The sequence below is a fragment of the Schistosoma haematobium genome, chromosome ZW (assembly GCF_000699445.3).
Source record: "Schistosoma haematobium chromosome ZW, whole genome shotgun sequence".
Classification (NCBI taxonomy): domain Eukaryota; kingdom Metazoa; phylum Platyhelminthes; class Trematoda; order Strigeidida; family Schistosomatidae; genus Schistosoma; species Schistosoma haematobium.
In genome coordinates, this window is record NC_067195.1 from 35,614,041 (window position 1) to 35,639,147 (window position 25,107).

At 35.4% G+C, this 25,107-nt stretch overlaps 1 protein-coding gene across 1 annotated transcript in view; it reads left to right on the top strand.

Moving 5' to 3' along the window:
* Positions 1-24,735, top strand: part of MS3_00003409 (uncharacterized protein) — a gene marked incomplete at its 3' end in the record, with an annotated part of 54,643 nt that extends 29,908 nt beyond the window's left edge. The window contains exons 14-16 of the mRNA XM_051211199.1: positions 142-14,004; positions 15,419-15,794; positions 20,489-24,735. Of these exons, the coding sequence (XP_051071237.1) occupies positions 8,172-11,363 (3,192 nt within the window). The 5' untranslated portion in view covers positions 142-8,171. The remainder of the gene's footprint in view (positions 1-141; positions 14,005-15,418; positions 15,795-20,488) is intronic.
* Positions 24,736-25,107: the final 372 nt, after the last annotated feature.

Below are 25,107 nucleotides of genomic sequence, written 5' to 3' on the forward strand. Positions count from 1 at the left end.
TACAGTGAATTGTTAAAGACATCTTATTTTCCGTTTAATGAGGATATACTTGAGTTTAAAAAGTCATCAGATATGATAAAATATGCTGAAGTACAGCGTTGACTTCCGTTTTTCTCTGATTATGTTCTGTTTTTCTTTCAGATCGGAAGCAATTTGTCCGAATGGGAATTCCTTTACTGTGATTTTGTCATAATAACGACGTTAAGCTTAACATGTGAGTTGTTATTTATTAGACTTAGTGTACTGTATAAATCCCTTTCATTTTACCTGGCTTCTTGAGACATTCTCAGTGGGCTTAAGTATTTTGTGTCCATTATCCAAAGGTGGTAATTATTTTAAATTCTCTTTGATTCATGATTCGAGTCCAAATTTCAACAGTTAAAATGGGATACTTGATTTTAAAAAGTTTCTAAAATGGTCGGTGTGACTGCACTCATCAATTATATCAATTCAAAAAATCCTAGAATACAAAACATCCTTACATCTAACTTAACATAGTAAAATACTAAATAAATTCATATTCAAAATATTCAAGATAGTATGTCTTCAGAGGAAAATCAAGAGATTTCATTTCTGTTCACGATATCGTTTGTCATTTTCGGAAACTATAATGTATGCGTTCTAGTTAATGTTATCCTGTGAACCCTTTCAATTTACTTTCTCATGTTATGGGAAACACTCTAAAACGACTTTAAACATGCAAATAAACACTCAGCTGATGCGAAACGTTAAAGCGGTATTGAGAAGTGAAGTAAACATACCAATCTTATCAAAATTTATGAGGTCGATTTAAATCCGGAAGTACAGTTGATGAGTTGTTTAATCATTGTTATGGACTTTTTCAGCCTAAAGATTTGTTTTATTCTCTATTACTGGAGTTTGATTCAGCTCCAGTCAGCATGTACACTTTGTGTTTTCAAATTAAAAGTATGTTTTTAATAAATATTTATAAAAATTAAGTGATTTGGAGCGAAATACAAAGTTTACATCAAGAATACCTGAAAGGTATCGTCATTTTAATCTTTCAGAATAGCCTTATATTTTGTTGTTAGTAATATCAATAGATTCCTAAGCAAACTTTTATATTCACAATATTCTTTACTTTAGTTTGTAATATTTTTTGTACATATGCGCATACACTTTATGTTGTGGTGTGAGGAACCTAACTTTTATGCTGATGAAAGATAATTTCATGAATTTTGTTGCTGTTCCAACTTATTAGTTTGTAAATAATCACGACGTCATTGAGAATGACCTCAGTGTAAAATAATACAAAAATGTTACAGCATACACTGAACACTAATATCACATATGTCGAAAGTAAAGTTTGTGAAGTTTTTAGAAGAACATCTACATTCGTCATAGCTGTTAGACAGTACATCCATTTTAAAAAAGTTCGGATATTGTCCCAATGTAATTTGTAATAATGAGGCTTATCATTCATTTAAATTACCGTTTCAATCCTCTCCATAATTAGTCGATGACCTAAATGGTGGTCTAGATGTTAATGGCTTTATCATAGGTTTATCGACTTTGCATAAAACTATTATTAAACGTTTCAGGCACCATTCCTTTGTGCTTTAGTTGTTCAACCTAATTTGGTTTTAACAATATTAGTTTTAGTGATGTTTACAAAAAATCACATAACAGACTGTTTTCTTAATGTTTTCTAATTCCTGGTTGGATAAGAAAAACAAAGCTTTTTGGATGAACCCCCTCAATCATTTTGTCAAATAAATATATCTGATTGCGATAATTTAATTCTTTTCAATTGATTGACACATTCAAATAATGCAAAAATTTCGAATGATTTTCAAACTGATCATGTTTGTTGTGTTGAGTAAAGTACAGAATATGTGATCACAAACGAATATATTGACGAAGGAGCGATTTTTTGTACAGTTCAATCAATAATTGACAATAAATCAACCGATGTTCTACAATCACTTATTTATTTTTCACATGCGTCTCAAGTTGTCGTTAGCAAAACATTTGTTGTTCCAGTATTCAGTCGTGCTTCATTTTGACTGCAATTGGTAATTTTGAATACGAAATTTTCACTTTTACGTTCTAAGGAATTCTTACTGCACTAAGTTTGGAAAGCATCCTCTCACACTCTGAACTTGATTGGTGATAACCATTGTATTCGCTATCAATATAATGGTTTTCTATATATACATATATTCTGTATATATAACATCAAATAATGAACATTTTGTGTTTGCTTGTATAAGTAATTTCTTATTGCCAATGGTGGTTTTAGTAGATGAGTTGTATTATTATCTCTTAGGTAAAATTCCGGCTCAAAATCTAGTAGCAGTCACGATTCTAAACAATAAGTAGTAGTTAATTGTGCTTTCGTAGACTAACTGGGAAGAATTCTTAAGGTGACTACAAAATGCCGTTTTATTTTCTGACTAGTTCAGGTTTAAAAAACCGGCTCATTTAAATTTCTAACCTACATATTCACTACAGCCGGTTACCCCTCCCTGAGCACAGGGTGCCAACTACAGATATCCGAACAACTTTTTTCTTATTTCCAGTTGTTAATTGTCATTTGTTTTGATGTCTACTTCCAACTACTAACACCATGGATTATTTGGTCAGTCAGGATTCCAAAATAGGTCTTACCTTGTGATTCAGTTTGGTGATTTTCGTAAACTATGCCCCATTCATCTCCAGTGTCTGATTCGCTCCTTAACTAGAAGATGAATTGTTTTCTTCCAGAGTAGAGTATTTCTGATCGACTCTTTCCAATAAATCTGGAGTATCTTGCGTAAATAGTTGATATGAAAACTTGTAACTTTTCAGTGATGATGGTGATATTCCCCTACTTTTTAACGTTATCGTTAAGAATTCTGACTTTTGTGCTGGCTGACAGTACTTTATAGTTGAAGATATTAATTAATTAATAATCACCTTTAAGGTTGATTCATTGATTAGAAAGAATTCCAGTTATGTCGTTTGCACCATGAAAGCTTAACTGCACACAGGAAATGTGTTTTTCTCAAGAAAAATCTACTTTTATTCTTTCATTATAAAATAATCTATATATTGACTGCTTTAATTTTTTCCATTTTATGTTAATGATCTTCACTAGTTGGATATACACATGCTTATCCATATCTTTCTGCTGAACCGCCTACAATGAGACTTTTGAGCATGGTAACAATGATTTCATTATTTGGTCAAGTGATAATTGGTTTTATTATTCAGGCAACTGCATTCATATTGATTCGCTTTCAATCTTGGTATGCGATTTCGTTGAATTTTATTTCTGACTGCACGTTGTTAGCGAATTTCATTCGTCACTGTTCTTTTGTTAGTTGCTTGCATTTTCATATTTTTACATAAGTTGTAGAAGAAAATGTAAATGCCAGTTAACTGTAAATGTATGTAATACCAGTCCAATACCTTGCTCATGAATATTCATATTATGAGAAACATTTTGTACATTCACTTTTATCCCAGCTATATTGAAGAACTAAATAGAAATTCAAGTTGACTTTTACACATTTTGATGTATTTGCAAACAGATATTGAATCCATGTAAGATGGTTGCATGCAGTAGATAAGATACTTCAGATCTAGGTTTGGTGTCGCTTTGTACTTGTTAGTAAAATTCTTAAACCATGAAAAGCACTCTTTTTGTGAACATGATTGCATGACTAGGCAACAAAATTAAAGTTAATTGGAAACTTGGAACTTAGCTTACAAACTGAACGGAAGCAGAGTTTAACGTTTGATTGAAGTTGTTTTATGCATGCATTTTGCCTTTATGCGATATGCTTTTTCCTAAAATTTATGGTGTGATGTGTAAACCAAGTAAGAAAAATGTTTTTCAATTGTTTTGAATGTAGTGAATTATTGGTCGATTTATTTTTCACAGACGTAAACCTTCGATCATTTACTCTTAAATTTTTGTTCGATCTGTTTGTAACATTGAGGAAATTTACCATTCTTTGATCATTCTTTTAATAGGTATATGCCGTTATATTCGTACTCTAATACAGCTGAGTATAAAAACTACGAAAATGCGGCTGTATTTATAGTCTCCACTTATCAATATATAATTTTGGCCATCGCCTTTTCAAAAGGAGCACCATATCGTAAATCAATTTTAACTAATTGTAAGTTGTTTGTGTTTACATAAGTATTTATTAATGACGTAGATTGTTAGGTATTAAAAACGTGAATTTACTGGATGTAGCAATGTGGTAGTGAGATTTCAACTTATAATTTAACATACAACGATCCCTTTGTGATGATAATGTTAACACTTGTTTGTTGTTCTTTATCCAATGGAACTAATTAGTGTATAATTATCCGGTTTTATCTTAGATTCGGTTTCTTTTTATCTCTAGGTTATTATGCAGAGATGTTGCTACACTACTTAGTTCAGGTAGAAATTATTTCATCAAACGAATTGGGAAAATTCACACCATTTGAATTGATGCGTTTTCAAACTATTTCCATCGCACAACGTTTCTTTGAATTATATTCATAGGGACTTAGTAGTTCTTTAGTTATTATAGTATTTACCAAGTAATTTACATATGTAACTCGGACTAGTTAATTGTATGAAATATTCATTTCATTACTATGTCAATAGTTTTAAAACACTATTCGATGAATATAAACTGGCTGCTTCTTACTAATCAGCGTGTTATTTAAATTTCCAATTACGGTCATCTAATCCGTGTTTGACTATAGTATCCACTTTTGAATGATTCCACGACTTACTTCACACACATATGTTCTTGTTTGATCTCTAAACATTTATAAAGATTTACAATACACTAATCTTTTGTTTCTCTTGTGTTTTATTTCAATAGATGCATTTGTGCTGAATATTTTGGTGTGTTTTGCGTTAAGTCTTTACTTGACAACTTATCCTGCTAATTGGATAGTTGAACTTTTACAAGTAAGTTTACGGAAGACTAGCGTTTCACCTGAAGTAGTATACAAGTAACTTGGTTTCAATACCGGCTATAATTTTTATTTGGGTCAGTCATAATCAGCATAAAGCCTGGGACAATAAAACTTAACGAAGATAGACACAGAATGCATATTCTCACTCTCGCTCACTTGATAGCCAGAATAGATCACAACGCAGCAAACAGATAACGTCGAATCATATAATATATAGTTGCTTCCTGACCACATATCAACACTACTAAGAAATTAAAATATAATCTCAATGATTGGTCCTTAATCAAGTAACAGTAGTTTAACAAACGCACAACACATTGTTTTATACATCACGTCAAAGCTTGTAATTCGGCGAATACCAAAATACAACAGTTTATGTATTTAATAATCATGCGACCGAAATGTAAACAGTAACCTCAGATAGGATCGGTCCGAAAGTTCAACTTTTCTTGATGTTTATTCCGTTATAACGATAATGTAGTATCAATGGTAATGAGTAGAACTAAATATTGGGAACTTGGTTTGTAAAGACTGAGTGGGAATCTATATTTGGGAGAATACTGAGATTCAGAACCTAGAGAATTTGAAGTGATTGGATCCTTTCCATTGTAACTAACTCTGAACCATTTTATCCAACGTTTCTTACCATTACTGCAAACAATGCTCATATCGACAGTCAATAATTTCTTTTTCTGACACCCTGTCTAGGTTTGGCGGCCTTTAGCTTTCTTCTGGTTCACTCCTACTTCAGATAACATTGGAGTTCGAGGTAGTTGATAGCTGTTCATACGAAATATGTATACCAGCCACCTCATTCGATGAAGATCTACAATTTTATCGACCTATTGGTATCTTTGTCTTATACTCTATGCCTAACCTTTTTATTGCTCACTCGATCGTCCCATTAAAGTGCGACACTGAAACGAAGATAACCAAAATCAAAAGTCTGTAGCCTATGCATGTCTTCTACTTTTATAGGCTATGTATCACAGCCATAGAGCAATTCAGAAAAGACTGCCACTCCGTAAACTGGCCCTATGGTTAGCAGAAGTAAAGAAACACAATTAAATTCGGCATTTTTCTTTCCATACCGTGGTGATTTATCTACATTTAACCGATACATTGATTATTAGTTCTCAAACTAGTTTAATTTTATTCAGTTTGCTGTTCATAGGTTGCAAATTAAAACCGAGTGATTATATGGGTTAATATTTTAAGACACCATGCCAGTCAATCCGATTCCTCTTAATTTTGCACAAAATAATTTCAGTCCCTTCTTATCTGAGATCAAAACCGGTTACATGGGATTACATCCAACTCCAAGTCGCTGGCTAGTACTTAAGTGCTAAAACTAAACAACCATGCTTATGAACTTCTGGAGTTCACTTATCAGTTTCTTCTGGTCTCTCCTACTCCAAGTTAGGAATGGTTTTTTAAATCCCACTAAGATCTGGGGGACTTCTGCTTATTCTCATTTACGTTGTTTATGAAAAGTGTGTAACTGAAGAATAGCTGGAGGCTATTTGAACTGTTCCTAACAATCTTTTGCTAATCCTTCAGATCTTCTCAGTTTTGTCTTTTTCTAAATATTATGACAAATAACTAGCTTTTCGTACCCATTCCCTTGTTGACTCGGGTCAGTTTCCTACAAGTTCTCAACTTCTCTGCTTTTCTCTTCTATTTTTTTCTTTGCCCACCACTGCTCATAATCACAAACAATATTCCTTTTGATGACCTAGAAGTATGTTCACAAATCCCACAAGACAGAGTGATGAAGCAGATCCCACTTTTCATGGGCAGATATTGATGTGTATGTTCCATAAATTCCAGATATTACTGACAGTGATGGAAATCCGTAGTGTTAGGTAGGGGCATAGTGTTGGGATACTCAGAAAAATATCCCAAAAACAATTATCCGGTTAAGTCTAACGCTACCCTTGAACGTTAAATGGTGTCATTTCCCTATTGGTCGTTTCCCTACTGATCAATATTTATTTCGCGTGTCATTTTCCTATTGGTCAACATTATTTAACGTGTCATCTTTCGGTTGGTCAATATTTATAGTAATCCTAACTGTATAAATATGCATTTGTTTGTAAATCATTATTCTGCTGCTCCTGACCCCATAAACGATTTTTCATCTACGGTTCGTGTTCTGATATATTGGAGATTGGGAATAGTATTGGGGTCGAACTGGGATATCAGAAGCTTGTCAGTCGGTAGAATTTAGAGTAGCCAACTCGCGATTCACAATAAATTGGCGACGGAGATTTAGCAACAAGTTGGTGAATAACTATGGATCCAGCCAAATTAGAAAAATTGTTCGAACAGCAGCTGAAGCTGATGGAGATGATTACTCAGACGCATATATCTTCTCGAGTCCCAACTACACCGACGATTCCTGAATCAGTTGATGGTATTACCAATAGTATTTCAGAATTTCTTTATGATCCTGATGCCAACATTACATTTGATACCTGGTTCAGACGTTATGAAGACCTTTTCAAAGTTGACTTTGCTGACAAAGATGATTCGTGGAAGATGCGTCTTCTTCTTCGTAAACTTGGTCCATCCGAGCTGGATAAGTATTGCAACTTCATTCTACCGCAGAACCCACGCGACCGTTCATTCGACGCCACTATTCAGTCCCTTAGCCAACTTTTTGGTGATCATCAATCACTCTTCAGTACCCGATATCGCTGCTTAAAATTGGTCATGAATGAGTCCGATGACTTCCTGACCCACGTCGGCGTTGTTAACCGTGAGTGCGAACGGTTCAAGCTCAGATCCCTCACTGAAGACCAATTCAAGTCCCTAATACTCATATGCAGTCTTCAGTCACCCAAATTCTCCGACATCAGAACTCGGTTGCTTAACCGCCTTGAACAAGATCCAACACTGACACTTAATGCGATCATAGACGAATACCAGCGTATCATCAATCTGCAGCGTGACACCACTTTGGTCCAATCTGGGGGCCAGGGTGGTCCCGAAGTTCATGCTGTTCAGCACCAGAAAAATCTTCGAGATCGACAAACTCAAGTCCTTCGAACGCCAGCGCTGTTTCTATCTCTAATCACTCTAAACCGGTTCAGAAGAAGCCCCCTCGCCATGTTGGCACTGTGGAGCCTGGCATTACGTGAAGTTCTGTCCATTCAAACAGCATATGTGCGATCGCTGTCAGAAAGTTGGTCACAAAAGCGGCTTTTGCAAACCCAACCGATCCATTAACCGTCGAAATGCACAGACGCAGCGTCGTTTTCACAAAAGCCGATTACCTCATCAAGGAGTTTAGCAGCAGTATTCCATACTCATGCCGCGACTCTACGCAAATTTCTGACCCTCTCAATCAATGGTCAGCCAGTTCGTTTGCAGTTGGACACTGCATCAGATATCACCATTTTGTCGAAAAGACTTGGCGAACCTTGGGTCAACCTCCCATCAAACCATCCTCTCAGACAGCCGTCAGTGCCTGTGGGGGTCATCTCCGCCTTCATGGTGAACTCTATTGCTGCATTTCATTCAGAGGTACAACCTTCAATGGGACATGCTACATCACCAATTCCCCGCTCAACCTTTTAGGGTTAGATTGGTTCGAAAAACTTGGTCTCGCTGATCTTCCTATTAGCGCTATCTGCAATCAAGTCCAAACTACTGCTTCTACACAACACCATGTTGAAGACCTTCGAAAACGATTTATTGAACTATTTAAGCCTGGTCTCGGACTTTGTACCACAACTGAAGCTGTTTTAAAACTGCAGTCAGAAGCTACACCAGTTTTTCGCCCAAAGCGTCCAGTCCCATACGCATCTTTACCTCTGGTTCACGCTGAACTTCAACGTTTGGAAACTGAGGGTGTCCTAGTACCTGTTTCTTATTCATCATGGGCTGCTCCAATTGTGGTTGTAAAAAAATCCAATGGTTCCATACGCATCTGTGCAGACTTTTCCACAGGACTCAACGCAGCTCTACAGCACCATCACTATCCGCTGCCGATCCCAGATGACTTATTTACTATTTTAAATGGTGGTACCTATTTTGCTAAGCTGGATCTGGCAGATGCTTACCTTCAAATTCCAGTCGCTCTAGAATCCAGAGAGTTGTTGACAATCAACACCCACCGAGGACTTTTCCAATATACCCGGTTACCCTTTGGTATCAAAACTGCTCCAGCGATCTTCCAGCAGATCATAGACACTATTCTGGCAGATGTTTCTGGTGTTGCTACATACCTTGACGATGTCCTCATTGTCGGCTCAACTGCTGATGAATTGAATACCAGAACCCACTTAGTTCTGCAACGCCTCCAGGATAATGGTTTTCGCCTTCGCCCAGAAAAATGCCAATTCTTCTTACGTTTCGTTAAGTACCTGGGATTTATCTTTGATGCTTCCGGACGACACCCTGATCCTCAAAATACTTACGCAATCCAACAAATGCCTGCTCCCACTGATGTCTCCTCACTCCGATCATTTTTGGGAATGATTAGCTACTATTCAGCATTTCTTCCATCACTGCATGACGTACGATATCCATTAAATCGTCTGTTAGAAAAGAATGCTACTTGGAATTGGTCAACGCAATGTGAGTCAGCCTTTTCAAAACTTAAAGCTATGCTAAGTTCCAATCTTCTGCTAACCCACTACAATCCGAAACTACCCATTGTGGTTGCTGCTGACGCTTCAACGCATGGACTGGGTGCCGTACTCTCACATGTCTTTCCCGACGGGTCAGAGAAAGCAGTGATGCACGCTTCGAGAACACTAACACCTGCTGAGAAACGCTACGGCCAGATAGAGAAGGAAGCGTTAGCCCTAATTTTTGCTGTCCGGCGATTCCACAAATTCATTTACGGGCGCCGTTTCACCTTGCTCACAGACCACAAGCCGTTGTTATCAATCTTTGGATCAAAGAAAGGCATTCCTGCCCATAATGCTAATCGTCTTCAACGTTGGGCGTTGGCGTTATTGGGGTACGACTTCGACATCCAATATCGACGTTCCGAAGATTTTGGTCAAGCAGATGCACTGTCCAGACTTATCAGTAACCATTCTACCACTGATGAGGACACACTCATAGCCATAGTATCAACTGAAGACGATTCCGGTCCTACGCTATTAGCGAATGCCGTTCGAGCAATGCCTGTTACCGCTGAAGATGTTCGGGAAGCTACCAGAGAAGACCCGATTATCCAAGAAGCGATCACCTATGTTCAGAGCAGATGGCCAGTTAAGCAGCTGAGTGGTGATATGCAACAACTAGCGAATCGTCGCAGCGCTCTCTGTGTTGTTAACGATTGTCTGATGTTCGGTGATCGCGTAGTAATTCCAACAACCCTACGTTCCAAAGTCCTACGCCAATTCCATTCTGGACACCCAGGGATAAACCGTATGAAATCCATCGCTCGCAGCCATGCATATTGGCCGAATATGGACAAGCAGATTGTCGACTTCGTCAAAAGATGTTCACACTGTCAAAAAGCTGCGAAAAATCCTCCTAAGTTGCCTCCAGTACCCTGGCCAAAGTCAGAAAAAGCCTGGTCGCGAGTGCATATTGACTTCGCCGGACCCCTAGGTGGTACCACATACCTGATACTGGTTGACTCCTACTCCAAATGGCCGGAGATATTGCCGATTGCGCCACCCTCTACAACTCAAACCATCAAACTCCTTAATCAGATCTTCGTTCGGCATGGTCTTCCAGAAACAATAGTAACAGACAATGGTTCACAATTCACATCTAGCCAATTCCGAGAATTTTGCCTGCAAAATTCGATCAACCATGTTCGCTCTCCGCCATATCACCCGCAATCTAATGGACAAGCTGAAAGGTTCGTTGATACATTTAAACGAGCCATGCTTAAAGCACGAGGGGAGGGGACCACAGAAGATATCATAGAACGTTTCCTAGTTGCGTACCGGACGACCCCGCATGACTTATTACCAAACTCCAAATCCCCTGCTGAGATGCTTATGGGGCGAAAGCTACGGACAGTTCATTGTGCGATGAAACCCAAGCAAGTGGCCCAGCAAAGCCCCCAGATGAAGAATACTCGAATTCCCTACGAAGTTGGTACAAAAGTGTATGCGCGAGATTATAGACACGGATGCGATAGATGGGTAGAGGGTGAAATCACACAAAAACATGGGAACGTCATGTATGATGTCAAGGTGAACCAAGAAATCTGGACCAGGCACCACAATCAACTCAGGTCAAGGGAAGCGAAGGAGAAAGAAGCAATTACAAAACACGTCCCACTCGACTTGCTGTTGGACACGTTTCAACTTCCGCCAATACCTCTAACAGAGACGACTAAGTCATCTACTCAAGTAGAACATCCTTCTGGTTCTGTATGGTTGCCTCGGAGGTCGGATCGCAAAAGAACACACCCAAAGAAACTTCAAGTAAATCCTCGGTTACGCCGCTATTAACTTCTCCAAAGGGGAGGTGTTGGGATACTCAGAAAAATATCCCAAAAACAATTATCCGGTTAAGTCTAACGCTACCCTTGAACGTTAAATGGTGTCATTTCCCTATTGGTCGTTTCCCTACTGATCAATATTTATTTCGCGTGTCATTTTCCTATTGGTCAACATTATTTAACGTGTCATCTTTCGGTTGGTCAATATTTATAGTAATCCTAACTGTATAAATATGCATTTGTTTGTAAATCATTATTCTGCTGCTCCTGACCCCATAAACGATTTTTCATCTACGGTTCGTGTTCTGATATATTGGAGATTGGGAATAGTATTGGGGTCGAACTGGGATATCAGAAGCTTGTCAGTCGGTAGAATTTAGAGTAGCCAACTCGCGATTCACAATACATAGGCTTATGAATCATCACTTGCGCATTACCATTTGCTTTGAATTCTAATACTGTTTCTTAATCATTGACGAGCACCATTTTTAAATAAGTTTTTGTTTTTTGTAGGTAAATTTCATATTGTTGTAATTTATGAATAAATGATTATTTTCTCATACAAATGTTGATATTCATGCACAACTGGTACTCAGTCACCAATAAAATTCATCTTTTATTGTAAATGGAAGAATGCTTTGTGCTCAAAATATGCTAAGTTTTACTGTTCATATTTAATTTCGATAAAGAATATCACTCTGAAATCTCAAACATTGTTTGAGTGAGCTTTGCCTTTCGGTCATTACTAAATTGTATTTAGCAGTAAAAAATAAAACAATCTCTTTTCCTCTTGCTAAACTGTTATGTTTTAAGTGTTGGTATATTTGATGGATAGTCACTGTTCCAGCTGGTATTTGTACTCAACAATCATAGCTCTGAGCACTCGATCATTAATCTCTAGGATGATGAGTTACAGTAATTACGTCATGTTCAGCATACATTATTATTCATTCTGTTTCTTAAATCCATACTATTCAGCATGTGTTAACACATACGTCATATGACTACGATTTCCTATGTTGTATACATTTTTGATCCTTCCAACCAATTCTTTCTACCTAAAAAAAGGAATTGTTATACCAGTCTCCATTTTAAAATATCGCGTTTAGTTCTCGAAAAATTTTGTTATCTACAGTTCTGCTTCCTTATTGAAATGTTTGTTAAATATTACCGATTCGAAAAAGGTCATTACCGTTAATGGTATACTTTGTGAATTCTCAAATCGTGTCTAAACCTGGTATCTTCTATATTTTCGTTTTGCTAATAATCTTACAATTCATTATTGACAATGAAAGTATAATTTCGTAATAATTAATTCATAGAGAATGTGATCTAGCACAATCATCACTAGTTGATGTAACGTCTTTTTGACAAAATTACCTCATTTAAGTTACTTAAACACCTTAGTTTAAAGGACTTTATTGTTTGTTTGTTTTTTGTTTTAAATATATATTAAGACGTTTATGTTACTTATAAAATGATTTACTACATTTCTTCAAAATGAAAACTGTTGTTGTGGTTACATTGAATTGACATAATGAGTGAAAGTTGCATAAATTTATGTATTTAATCACTAGATAGCGAACAAAATGTTGGTGAATTCTGTTTGTGAAAATTTTTATCTTGAACCAGTGAATATTTAAATTGTCATGAAGAATTCCCTTTTACGTGGCTTCATCTGTTTTTCAGAAGAAAGTATTTTTATGCCGATAAAACTCACCCAATACCTTTGTTCGTGTTCGAAAATAGTAATGTTAGCTGCTTAAAGTAACCCTTTGAAATGATTCTAAAGCAGTTAAACATGTAATTTTGTTTTACCAACAAAGAAGTTTGAATGTTAATTAAAGTTCCACTTTGTAACGTGCATAAGCCTTTGTCAATTTAATTATATATATATACATTTCTTTATGAGTGAATTCCTGAAACGTAATAGATAGGCATTCTGATTATTTATCACGTTGTACAAAAACTTTCTTCTTCGCGTGACCAAAGGTTCAAACTTCACTGTAACAACATGACAGTAAGACGTCATCATTAATACGTAATTTTTTATTCGATTTTCGACCGAACAGGCTTTTTCCAAACCATGTGTAATAAACCGTTTTGTGATCCACTAGTGTATTTCTGATATAATGGAATGCTGTTCAAGTGTTATCATAGTTGTATAACCATTTGTTATTCAAATCAATGGTAATGAAATGTGTTTTCTAGTGAGTTTCGTTAATAAATCAGTTTTGAAGAGTTTAGTTTGTCCTCTTTTCATTCAATTCAGATTTTGTTATAGGGCAATCGACATTATACTGATAGCCACATAGTCAATGGTATTTCTGTATTTATTCTATTCTCTGAAATGATTTATTATTTGCAAAGTTAGATTAGAACTATTAAACAAGAAGACTAAGATATTCAGTCACTATGTTTTCAGTTACAATGAAAATCGTTTATAAAATATGAGGATATTTTCAGAGTCGCATATATTGAAATTGTTTTTATCGATTATAGTTAGTCCGAATTCCTTCTATTTGGTTCATACTCATTTTACACTCCATGGTTTTGGCGAATTTTATGGCTAGTTATATTGTTGAATCAATTGTTGATGGAGTCTCTTTTCGACGTCGTATACGTCGCATTCGTCGAGCGCTATTTCCAAGGTTAGTCACACCATACATAGTAGCTTTGTACGACTTCGATTCATGTGATAAATGCATCAAGAAGAAGTAGGGGTATTTCATATTCGTTAATTTATTTTTACTTTTTAAAAGATGCTTAGTGTGAAATCAAAATGTCTGGACAGTATTTATATGATGTACATGAGTTATCATTACGGAATTTATGGCTGTCTTCGATGAAGCGTGTTATTTTCTCTGAAAAACCAATAAACAGCGAAATAGCGTAATTTTGATTTCACGAATCTGAGAATCTTCTAATAGTTCCTGTTGTTCCTATTGTTGCCGAGGGTTTACCGAGGTGAAACACTTTTGTTCATCGTGAATAACAGGAGAAATTTTTATTTGGAATCGAAAATACTTCAAAGTAACTTGACGCATATTGTACAGATTTATCGTTCATACGATCAACACTACACAAGCTGACTGACAGATCAGAATCTAGTTTATAAATTCAGCATTTTGGCGAAAAAATTAATGTACTGCAAAAAGGCGTAGATAATTTTTTATAACAGTCTATTTGAACGAACTGAATCAAAGAACTCTCAAACTACTGAATTCAAATTAAATAAAATGCTACTATAAATGCTAATTTCTCGGGCTCAAATGAATGTAAAATGTTTTGAATCTTTGAATCAGTTGTCATTTTGTCGATAAGACTTCAACATTTGTATCCGTCATTTTATTTCGGTTAAAAAGTCGCTTAGATCTATTAAAATACTCTTCATTAAAGTGTTTCATACTTCATTTTAAACAAGTAATAAACTTCTAAATCCAATTAATTTTCGATAAGATGAATATACTGTGACATTGACTAGTTTCAATTTTACAGTTACAGGTTAGCCGTCTTGTTCAATGACTGGAAACAACTAATAGACTCCTTGCAAAGTTTTTATTTCGGAAACATATTCCAAATGTCGAAACCTGTAGGAATAATAACACTGAAGCTACATGGTCTGAGAAAAATGAACCTTCCTTCGACCCGTCAGAGATATGAATAACTTAGACTATTTTACAACAGCGAATTGGCTAGTATAAATTCTCAAGGCGTTAAACAGAGAAATTTTTAGGTACAGTGTAAAGGATTCCCTGGAGTTCGTCGATCATCTAAGAAATTTGTTGATCAAAATAACTTCATGATATTACTAGATTTAATGTCTGTATTCATTGACTTTCTTCTTCTGGAAACTGGGAATTCCGTTTGCAGTTAGTCTATATATATAATAATGCACAGCAATGATAAAATACTAACTGTAAAGTAATTTTTTCTCTCAATTTTCATTTAATTTTGAAAACGTGTAAAGCTTTGAATACTTTCTATAATGTTCACTTATCGTGTAAAGTGTTTTTAAAATGTCCAAAATATTTAACACGGTATTACTTTTATGATCTAATCAAGACGTGTGGAACGCAAAGCTTATGAGCGAATTCGAGAAGAAATTGACAGGTCAGCTGGTGTTTGGCCTCCTCTATTAAGATCTGCCAGTCTACAAGCATTACCACGGGATCTGTTCACTGATGAAAATTTAGACGTGACTACTCGTCCTAGAAGTAGACGGCTCTCTTCTGCAGTATCGAATGACACAGATGTAGATGTTGCCTCTGTTCAAAGTGAAATAACTGACAGACGACAGCTTCCCTTTAGCAGTACAGACGGTGATATCGGTCTGCATAAAGTTGTCAGTAAACACTTTTCTAATCAAATGAGTGTAAATGAAAATCCAAATCAAACTTTTACTCTTGGTGGTTCTTTAAAGAAGCGCAATCTTTCAGTGGTAAGGAATTTATTTGGTAATTACTTCATAACTATTGTGATATTTACTATACATGGTATGCAACCTGGTGTAGATACTATTATTTGCGTAGTTTATATACCATATTGAGAATTCTTGATTTTCTAAGAAAAAGGGCACAGTTTAACTACTGGACTTAATTCCTATATAATTCCTTCAGGAAGATTTATCAATGCTTATAGGTAGGATTGTTCATTTCCTTAAAGCAAAAATGTACTTGTTGAAGAAAGTTGTATTGATTAGTTTAAAGAATGTTTTGTCTTAACCTGATAACAAACATATTTTGTATATAAATAGGAACTTTTGGAGATTAAAAAAGTGAATAAGTATTTAACACTTGTTGCAATCACTTCAACATGTCATGAGGTTCTGGGCCACAATAAGCACCATCACAAGGAATGGATCACTGTTGATACACTGGATATGATTCAAGAAAGGAGGAACAAGAAGGCAGCAATCAATACCAGCCGAACAAGAACAGAGAAAGCCAAGGCACAAGCTGAATACACAGAAGTAAACAAGCAAGTGAAGAGGAGCATTAGAACTGACAAACGTAAATATGTGGAAGATCTAGCAAGGACAGCGGAAAAGCCTGCAAGAGAAGGAAGCATGAGAGAACTGTATGACATAACAAAGAAACTCTATGGAAATCACCGTAAACCGGAGCAAACAGTGAAAAGCAAGGAAGGCAAGGTAATCACCAACATTGAAGAACAACGAAACAGGTGGGTAGAACACTTCAAAGATTTGGGATGAGGAACAAGTACCAACAGACTGGAAAGAAGGACTTCTGGTCAAAATACCAAAGAAAGGCGATCTCAGTAACTGTGATAACTACAGCGGCATCACTCTTCTGTCAATGCCGGGAAAAGTCTTCAACAGGGTATTGTTAAACAGAATAAAGGACTCCGTAGACGCCCAACTTCGAGACCAACAAGCTGGATTCCGTAAGGATCGATCGTGTACAGACAAAATCGCAACACTAAGGATCATTGTGGAACAATCGATTGAATGGAATTCATCACTCTACATCAACTTCATTGACTACTAGAAAGCATTTGATGGCGTGGAGAGGACAAAACTATGGAGGCTTATTTGACACTAAGGAGTGCCTGAGAAGATAGTCAATATCATACGGAATCCCAATGATGGACTAAACTGCAAAATCCTGCATGGATGACAGTTGACAAACTCGTTCGAAGTAAAGACCGGTGTCAGGCAAGGTTAATTACTCTCACACTTCCTCTTTCTCCTGGTGATCGACTGGATCATAAAGACGTCAACATCTGTGGGGAAGCATGGGTTACAGTCGACATTTAGGATGCAGCTGGACGATCTAGAATTCGCAGATGATCTGGCTCTCCTATCGCACACGCAACAACAAATGCGGAGGTCTCAATGTACACAAAGGGAAAAGCAAGATTCTCCGATACAACACAGCATGCACCAATCCAATCACAATTGACGGAGAAGATTTAGAAGATGTAAAAACCTTTATATATTTGGGCAGCATCATTGATGAACAGGGTGGATCTGATGCAGATGTGAAGGCACGGATCTGCAAAGCAAGAGCAGCATATCTACAATTGAAGAACATCTGTAACGCAAAACAACTGTCAACCAACACCAAGGTCAGGATTTTCAATACAAATTTCAAGACAGTTCTATTGTATGGGGCGGAAACTTGGAGAACTACGAAAGCCATCATCCAGAAGATACAGGTGTTTAACAGCTGTCTTCACAAAATACATAGGATCCGTTGGCCAGACATTAATAGCAACAACCTACTGTGGGAGAGAACAAACGAGATCCCAGCGGAAGAAGAAATCAGGAAGAAGCGTTGGAAGTGGATGGGACACACGTTGAGGAAAACACCCAACTGTGTCTTAAGGCAAGCCCTCACTTGGAATCCTCAAGGTCAGAGGAAAAGAAGAAGATCAAAGAACACATTACGCCGGGAAATGGAGATAGACCTGAGAAAAATAAACAGCCATTGGATAGAACTAGAAAGGAAGGCCCAGGACAGAGTGGGTTGGAGAAAGCTGGTCGGCACTCGTAGTAACGGGCGTAAGTAAGTAAAATATACCTTCATCAAAGCGTTTGTTCAGGATGTAGGTCTTGATAATATCTAATTTTAGTTTAAGATACAAAATGTCTTGAAAGGTGTATATCATATTTTGTATTTCTGGTCGTTCGTTTCATAAAACTCTTCAAATGTTTTTTTTCCCATTGACTGGTTTATGCCAAAAACTTTGAATATATTTTATCAAATATTTGGATTATTTAATTTTTATTTTGTGAGCTCTTAATATGACGACAGCATGAAAAACATCTTCGACACTAGATGATAGTGTTTACAAACTTTACTTTTTGAGATTTGTCAATATCTTATTATCCTTATTTTACATACTTTTTACATGAATATTGTTCTTTCATGGTGTAAATTTATTGCACATCAAAGGGTTTCCTGCCAACTACTTACAACTAATTAACATCAAAACAGTGTGACTGATTTCAATTCATTTATACTATTTCTACGTTTCTTATTGATGGATAGAACTCGATCAGTACTAAGGACTCGATAAACATGAATTGGTTACTACTGATTGGTCAATCCGTGTAAAAGTAGTCGTTTTTATCAAAAATATCCATGAAAGTAGTTAAGGTTATTTTCAGTTTAGTATAGGTAAACAATCGCATTTTTATCTGATCAGGGTTCAAGTAATTCTCACAGAGATCACTACCTGTTTATATTTCTGTATTTAATTGGTAAAGTATTGACTGGCACTTTTTCATTTGTGTTCGGTTATTTGAGAAGAATAAACTGCTTTAATCTTCAAGCTTGTTGTCCAGTCGTTTTATGAGTCTTTCGATTAATCACAAAATGAGATTATTTTCAAACTGGGTGATGACGAAGCCCAGCATCACATATCTCAGGAGAATTATATAATCAAATCATTCTCTGTGATAGTTCCAGTCAATATTTTGCCATGTACTTTTCCCAAATTAAATGTTTTTTAAAAGTGACTTCATGGAAATTCTGCATCTGTACTTCTTGTGATTTGATCAGCTTTGGACACCGAATAAGCTGGCGCAAGTGTGTATCTCTTAGTTGCTATATCGCTTCAATGGGATTCACATGAATATTGAACACTGACAGTTAATTACTTTGCTGTATATTTGTTTGAATTAGTGATCCAAGTTAATACTGCGTCTTCATCATATCTTCAACATATGAGTGGTTTCTCAAAGTATTTTTGAATACTTATTTTCGTTCTTATATGTTAGAATCAGTCTAACATTCTAAGGCAAACTAAGCGTATACGCTAATTCACTTCGATTGGTACAGAAATTTCGAAAAGCATAGTATTCTTTCATTTGAGTCAATTTTTTATTAAAATGTTAGGAAGCGAAACGTGTATTAGCATAAAACAATATTCATTATGATCAGTGGTCCTCTTAACAAACGCCTAAAAGCGAAACAACATTCCCAGGAGTTTTTGTCTCACATAACCTAGTGCTCATATTTTTATTGTTGTTTAGGAAATTTCCTTTACTGCTTTAGAATTAAGTACGTTGATCGATTCCATCTAGCAACCAGTTCGTGTAAATAATAAATGATTCAAACCTGTGAGTGCTTCTGGGAAAGAAAATGTTATGAAGTTCCCAAATTTTAATTGGCAAGATATGGATAATTTATTTGAACAGGTCGAGTTTTTAATGAACCAAAATGCCATCATATTCAAATAAACTGAATTGCTCAAAAACGGAATAAATATTTTTACAATGTGTCATTATTTTGGAAGATTTTTGAAGTAAATAGATGTAAATGGATGTATGTATATTTATGTAATCCCGTGTACTGAAAACCGTTTATATCAACCAATATTGTCAGTACCATATATACAATTATATAATATACCCTTGTGGGTCAGGGTAATTTTACATTGGTTTTCAGGAGAACCAGACACCATCCAGACCTTCACGTGACAACCTAAATAGTACGGCTCAATCCCGTTTAACAGGAGAGCCAAACACCGCCCAGGCTTAACCCGAGCAGTACAGCTCAATCCCACTTGCAGGAGAGCCAGACACTACCCATATCTACAATCTGAATTAAATAAGCCACCATAGTTTTCAAAAGCCGATACTTTATAGTTTCATTTTATTGATAAAAAATATTACTTTGCTTTACAATCACCAAGAACGAGCTAATAATAATTCAAAAACCAAGTTGTTTATTTAACAGAATGACAGGTTCATTTACTACTCTACTGAAGTTATTGAAAGTATAGTTTATAACCAAAAGCAGTTAGTGGTAGTGGCTAGTTTTACCAGTTATTTCAAGCAAGAGTGTAGTTCGAGTCATGAGGTCATATGGAATCTATTAGTAAGCATCTGTCTGATCTTGTTCAGTGGTAATTGTTATTCTACCCTTAGTTGTTCCACGCATTATATTAGCTTTGGCTCACGTTTAAGTTTTTGTTCCAATCATTATCTTCGTTTCTATTGTTTGTTTTTCTTTTCTATAATGTTGTTCAATATAAAAACGAAAAATAATATCTTACTTTTGAAATTTTTATATTATCGGCTGTTCAAAATTCATAATTTTGACTTTTTAATTAACATAGTATCAAAATTAAAATCCTGATTCATCTACTTTCGACTTGTATTAGGACTCACTACAGCATCACACTGTTTATGATCCAGATGTATTTGATCATTCTTCAGTGTCAAGTACACCTTCAGCTTTACAGGTTCCTGTTATCGAAAGCATGAGTTCACATTTGAGAAATGAGGGTGAAGAAAATCGTGAATAAGAAAACTGTCGGTGAATTATATGGTTTTTTAATTATAGAAGTTGAAGTGTTTTCCTGTAACAATTCGCTTCACTTTTTCCAAAGTCAAGTTATATTTGCACTGTCATTAACCTTTTATTTTTCTACAAGGTTAACATAATTGCTTATGATATATTTAAATGCCAAGATTGTGTACTTTTTATACAATGTTCGTTGTAATATTGGATTTTTAATATACTGAATGACTTTACCCCTTGTCACCTGCACATATTTTGATTTATTTGCTCTCTTTAAATGCCAAAATGTTTACTTCGATACTGTATTTTTTTCGAGAATCCCAGATAGTGTTAGCATAAAACGTATTTTGCAAATGATATTTGGTAAATTAATAACGATGTTTACTATTTCCAAAAAAACAATGTATTTCATTGCTATCTAAAAATGTTAGCTTGACCTAAATTGCTAATTGTATTACAACGAATATTTTGTAGAATTTCATAAGAAATGTTCTTTAAAGGTGAACAGTTTATTTGTGTTTTTATGACAACTTATTCCAATAGATTATTCCCTCATTGATAATATTTTGGCACAATACAGTTACAACTTGCTGGTTTGCCAGCTTATTAGAAGTGTAGCACATTTTTGTTTCTTTTAACTCGTCTAAACTAAAGTAATTAGCTTTCATTGTCAAATATTCTGTGCAACATGGAAGCTTATTTCTTTGTTCTGAAATAACGTAATGGTAAGTGGATACTGAAATAATATATGCATGTAAACATTTATATCTATTTTGAATTAGTCAGAAATGCGGAATTTCCGTTTGTTAAGGTTCTATGTCATCGATGATCAATTTGAAATAATCTGCAAAAAATTTATGCATTTGTGAAAGAATATGATTTTATAGATATGATAACTGACTCTGCGTTGGATACTATAATCCTACTTTCTATAGTGTTATTGGTACCCATTGTTCAATAAACTTTCTTAGTTGGTGCATATAATGTTGTCCGTACTACTAGGTTTCGTAGTTGTTGCATGTATTTTTACTCATTTATTCCCTTTTGAAGTGCATAATTAACTGTGAGTATTGTCAAGTTTCTTGTACATCTATCTCCAAATAAAGATGTTCATGGGTTGACTTGACTGCAGATGAATAACACACTCTTAAACATCGATAGACATAATAGTAATACACTTGTTAATCAGTTTCTTTTATCTGAATGATGGTAAAGATAATCCTAATCACCCATTGCAAGGTAAGTTACTGTCCGTTTTGTTCTAATTGTAAGCTGTTTTATGTATTTTGTGATAAATCGTAGAATGTTTAGATCTATTACGAAATTTGTTTCTTATCAGAATAGGGATTTGTGTAGATTGTAGTAATTTTAATAGTTGAACTCATGAGATGATCTAAACTAGAACACCATTGAAAACCTGGAAGCACAGACAATGGATGAAGGGTTGCGTAAGATCATGGATCGATTGAAGTTAGATACTAACACTGTTGGATGCCGGCTCAGTGGTCTAGAGGCTAAGCGTTCGCGCGCGAGATCGAGAATTCTAGATTCGAGTCCTGTGTGCGGGATCGTGGGTGTGCAGAGCTTAGGAGTTCCAGAATAGGACGAAGGGGCCGTCCAATTCTTCTAAGTACTCAGTGGTGGTCTAGCTTAGATTAACTATAGAATTCAACTATTAAAATGTGTTTTGTTTGAAAGGATTGAAGCTAGATATATGATTTATACAGCTTATGACCGGGATTGGACTTTTACTAATGAGGTTACTCAATGAGTACACTTCTGTGTATAAACCTTATGTTCAAGAATTCGAAAAATTGCTGGAATTACAGCGCTGAAACTATCAAATGGTTTTTAATGTAAGACTCACATCTTGGTCTCCTACTGTCTGATTAGCAAACAGATTCTAATGAAATGGTGATTGAAAGCTACCCTAAAAATATCAGTGCTTGACAAACGCGAAATTGATTCCTAACTTAAATACACGCAGTGCATATTGTGAACTCTACTTATTGTCTGTTTCATTGTGGTGCTACGTAAAGTCTCACCTGAATCTAAAAATTATTATTATTTATTTGGTTTCCACACTATCTTAAAATTCCAAGGTTTCAATAAACGTTTTGAATATCTCAGATGGTTAAAGTACTTACACAAATACAGTTGGTTAAGTTGACGAGAGATGTAAACAAATTGAATTTAATAGAATTCTTCATAATAATAGGTCGTCAATTTTGTCGATTATCATTTGTTCAAAATCGTGGGGATTTATAAGTAAATATATATAAGTTAGATTTATCTCGACACGAATTTATTATTGAAGACCATCTTACTAGATATATTTGATGCATCTGTCGAAACAATATCTGTAACATGAAAGGTGTGGAGTACTAATGAAACCCCAGTTGTACGCTACATTGTTGTTACTTCTAAGCCTTGACCGTGTTCAAAGCCAACTGGAAGCTTATTTTGAAACCAGGTCATTCATGCATTTCACGTCAAGTCCCATACATTTCATACACGAATTTTCATTTAATAAATCTAGAAAATCACTTTTATCGAAGGAAAGTGTAAACACCTGGGGTTAGATCTGACAACAGATACTTAATTATGTACTCATGGAAGGAACATTGCTTTGAGGACTACTTCAAAATGTGATTAGAAAAACCCATGACTGAACACACGACTGTTTATTAACAATTTCTGGCGTTGTTTAGATTAATCAAACTAACATTTTGACGTACCATAATCCATTGACAACTTTTATAATTCAGCATGTATGATCTAACTTTCCAGTCAGTAGTAAATTGCGGATGAATGATAAAGATGTTTTAAGCTTGTACTGTGCCATGAAACCTAACTGAAAACCTTTGACACTGACCTAGCTGTATCAGACAGAGTCGGTTATTTTTCGAATTGCCTCTTTTGCTCTTCTAACAATTGAAATGGGAAAGCATGACTTGATCTTTAATCAGTATTGATTCAAATATCATCTGGCTATCGAGATATAAATATAGATAAACGAAAGAAAACAGATTTATTTGATAAATTGTAATAAGTACTACAAATGTTGATTTAAATTACTTCACTAATCCTACTTAGAGTATCTACTAGTCTTTAATGTGAGATTGAACTTGTGAAGAATTTGTTTATGGGGAAAAGAGAACATTTTCTGTTAGTCTCACGTAGAGACTTTCTTTAATACTAAGGACGTTCTTATACGTCCAAATTATATGACTGGTTATCTATTCAATTGTTAATAAAAACAGTTCATATCATGTAATTAACTTTAGTTGCAAACAACTCCTAGATGGAAGCTCATCTACTCCGGTCTAGCAATTTTTTATTCATAAATCTATTGAATTCCAAAAGTAAATCATCCTTTGAACTGAGTGGATCCTTTCTGTAATTTATTGTAAACTTAACATTATCAATGATAAGTTTATTCAATATTTCATGAACAATGCACACATTTTCATAGTGTTGTGCACTTGGTATTTATTACTCGGCTTTGAAATGAATGTCTTAGTCATTATGATAAATTGCAAAAACTTGAAAATCTGATTTTAAATAAAAAGAACACTTACATCATATGCATTTACTGTCTCAAGATTATATCGAAAAACGTGGGGGTAGCTGTCTATGGCTCACCCTGGATTGCGTGGTTGGCGTTTTTTATAGTAAGGTTTTTTTTGAGGAATGAATTTGGTAAACTCTTGCCAAATTCACCTCCTGTATGTTTAAGAGGACAACTAGTAGCTTTAGAGGGGCTCTAGGAGGAGTTTGAAATTTTCAACAACTAATGTATCCTAAGACAGAATCGTCATCAGTTTATCAAGATTAGTTTAGATCTCGGTCAATACATCGATCCATAGTCTACTTATGAGTTGTGTATACAGAGCCCAGACACTTCAGCCACTGTGGATGATCTTAGTGTTAATGCACTTATACATCATTGTATTTGAAATATTGATGTGGAAGCCATCAAGGAGACTTCAGCTATCCTAGTATTTACTGGTGACAAGTCCGTGGAGTAATGAGGAATTCTCAACAGTACTATATATCCACTGTTGGTTTTATTGGTTTTATACCTCAGGAAGGCATGCTAACATCCTCAAACTAATTCTACTACAAGTTACTATTCCCCCATCCGTACAAGTTAAGAATGAACTTGGAAGCAATGATAATATAATGGTTGTCTGTATTCTTCCCGTTAATATTAACCCTACTGATAACCTTTCCTTAAAAAGAAAACGTCAATATCGGGACTATAAAGTGTAAAATGGGCTTAATGCAAACCTTGTTAAGATGCTCATTTTTCAACGACTTCTCGAGAAATAGTTTCGTATATGTTCGAGACATATTTTATCATATCGACAAATCATTTCTATTTGATAAATAAAGAAGGAACGAATTGAGCTCAATTCGTTCCTTCTTTATTTACCAAATGGCAAAATGGGAATTTTCACTATATTGAAATCATTT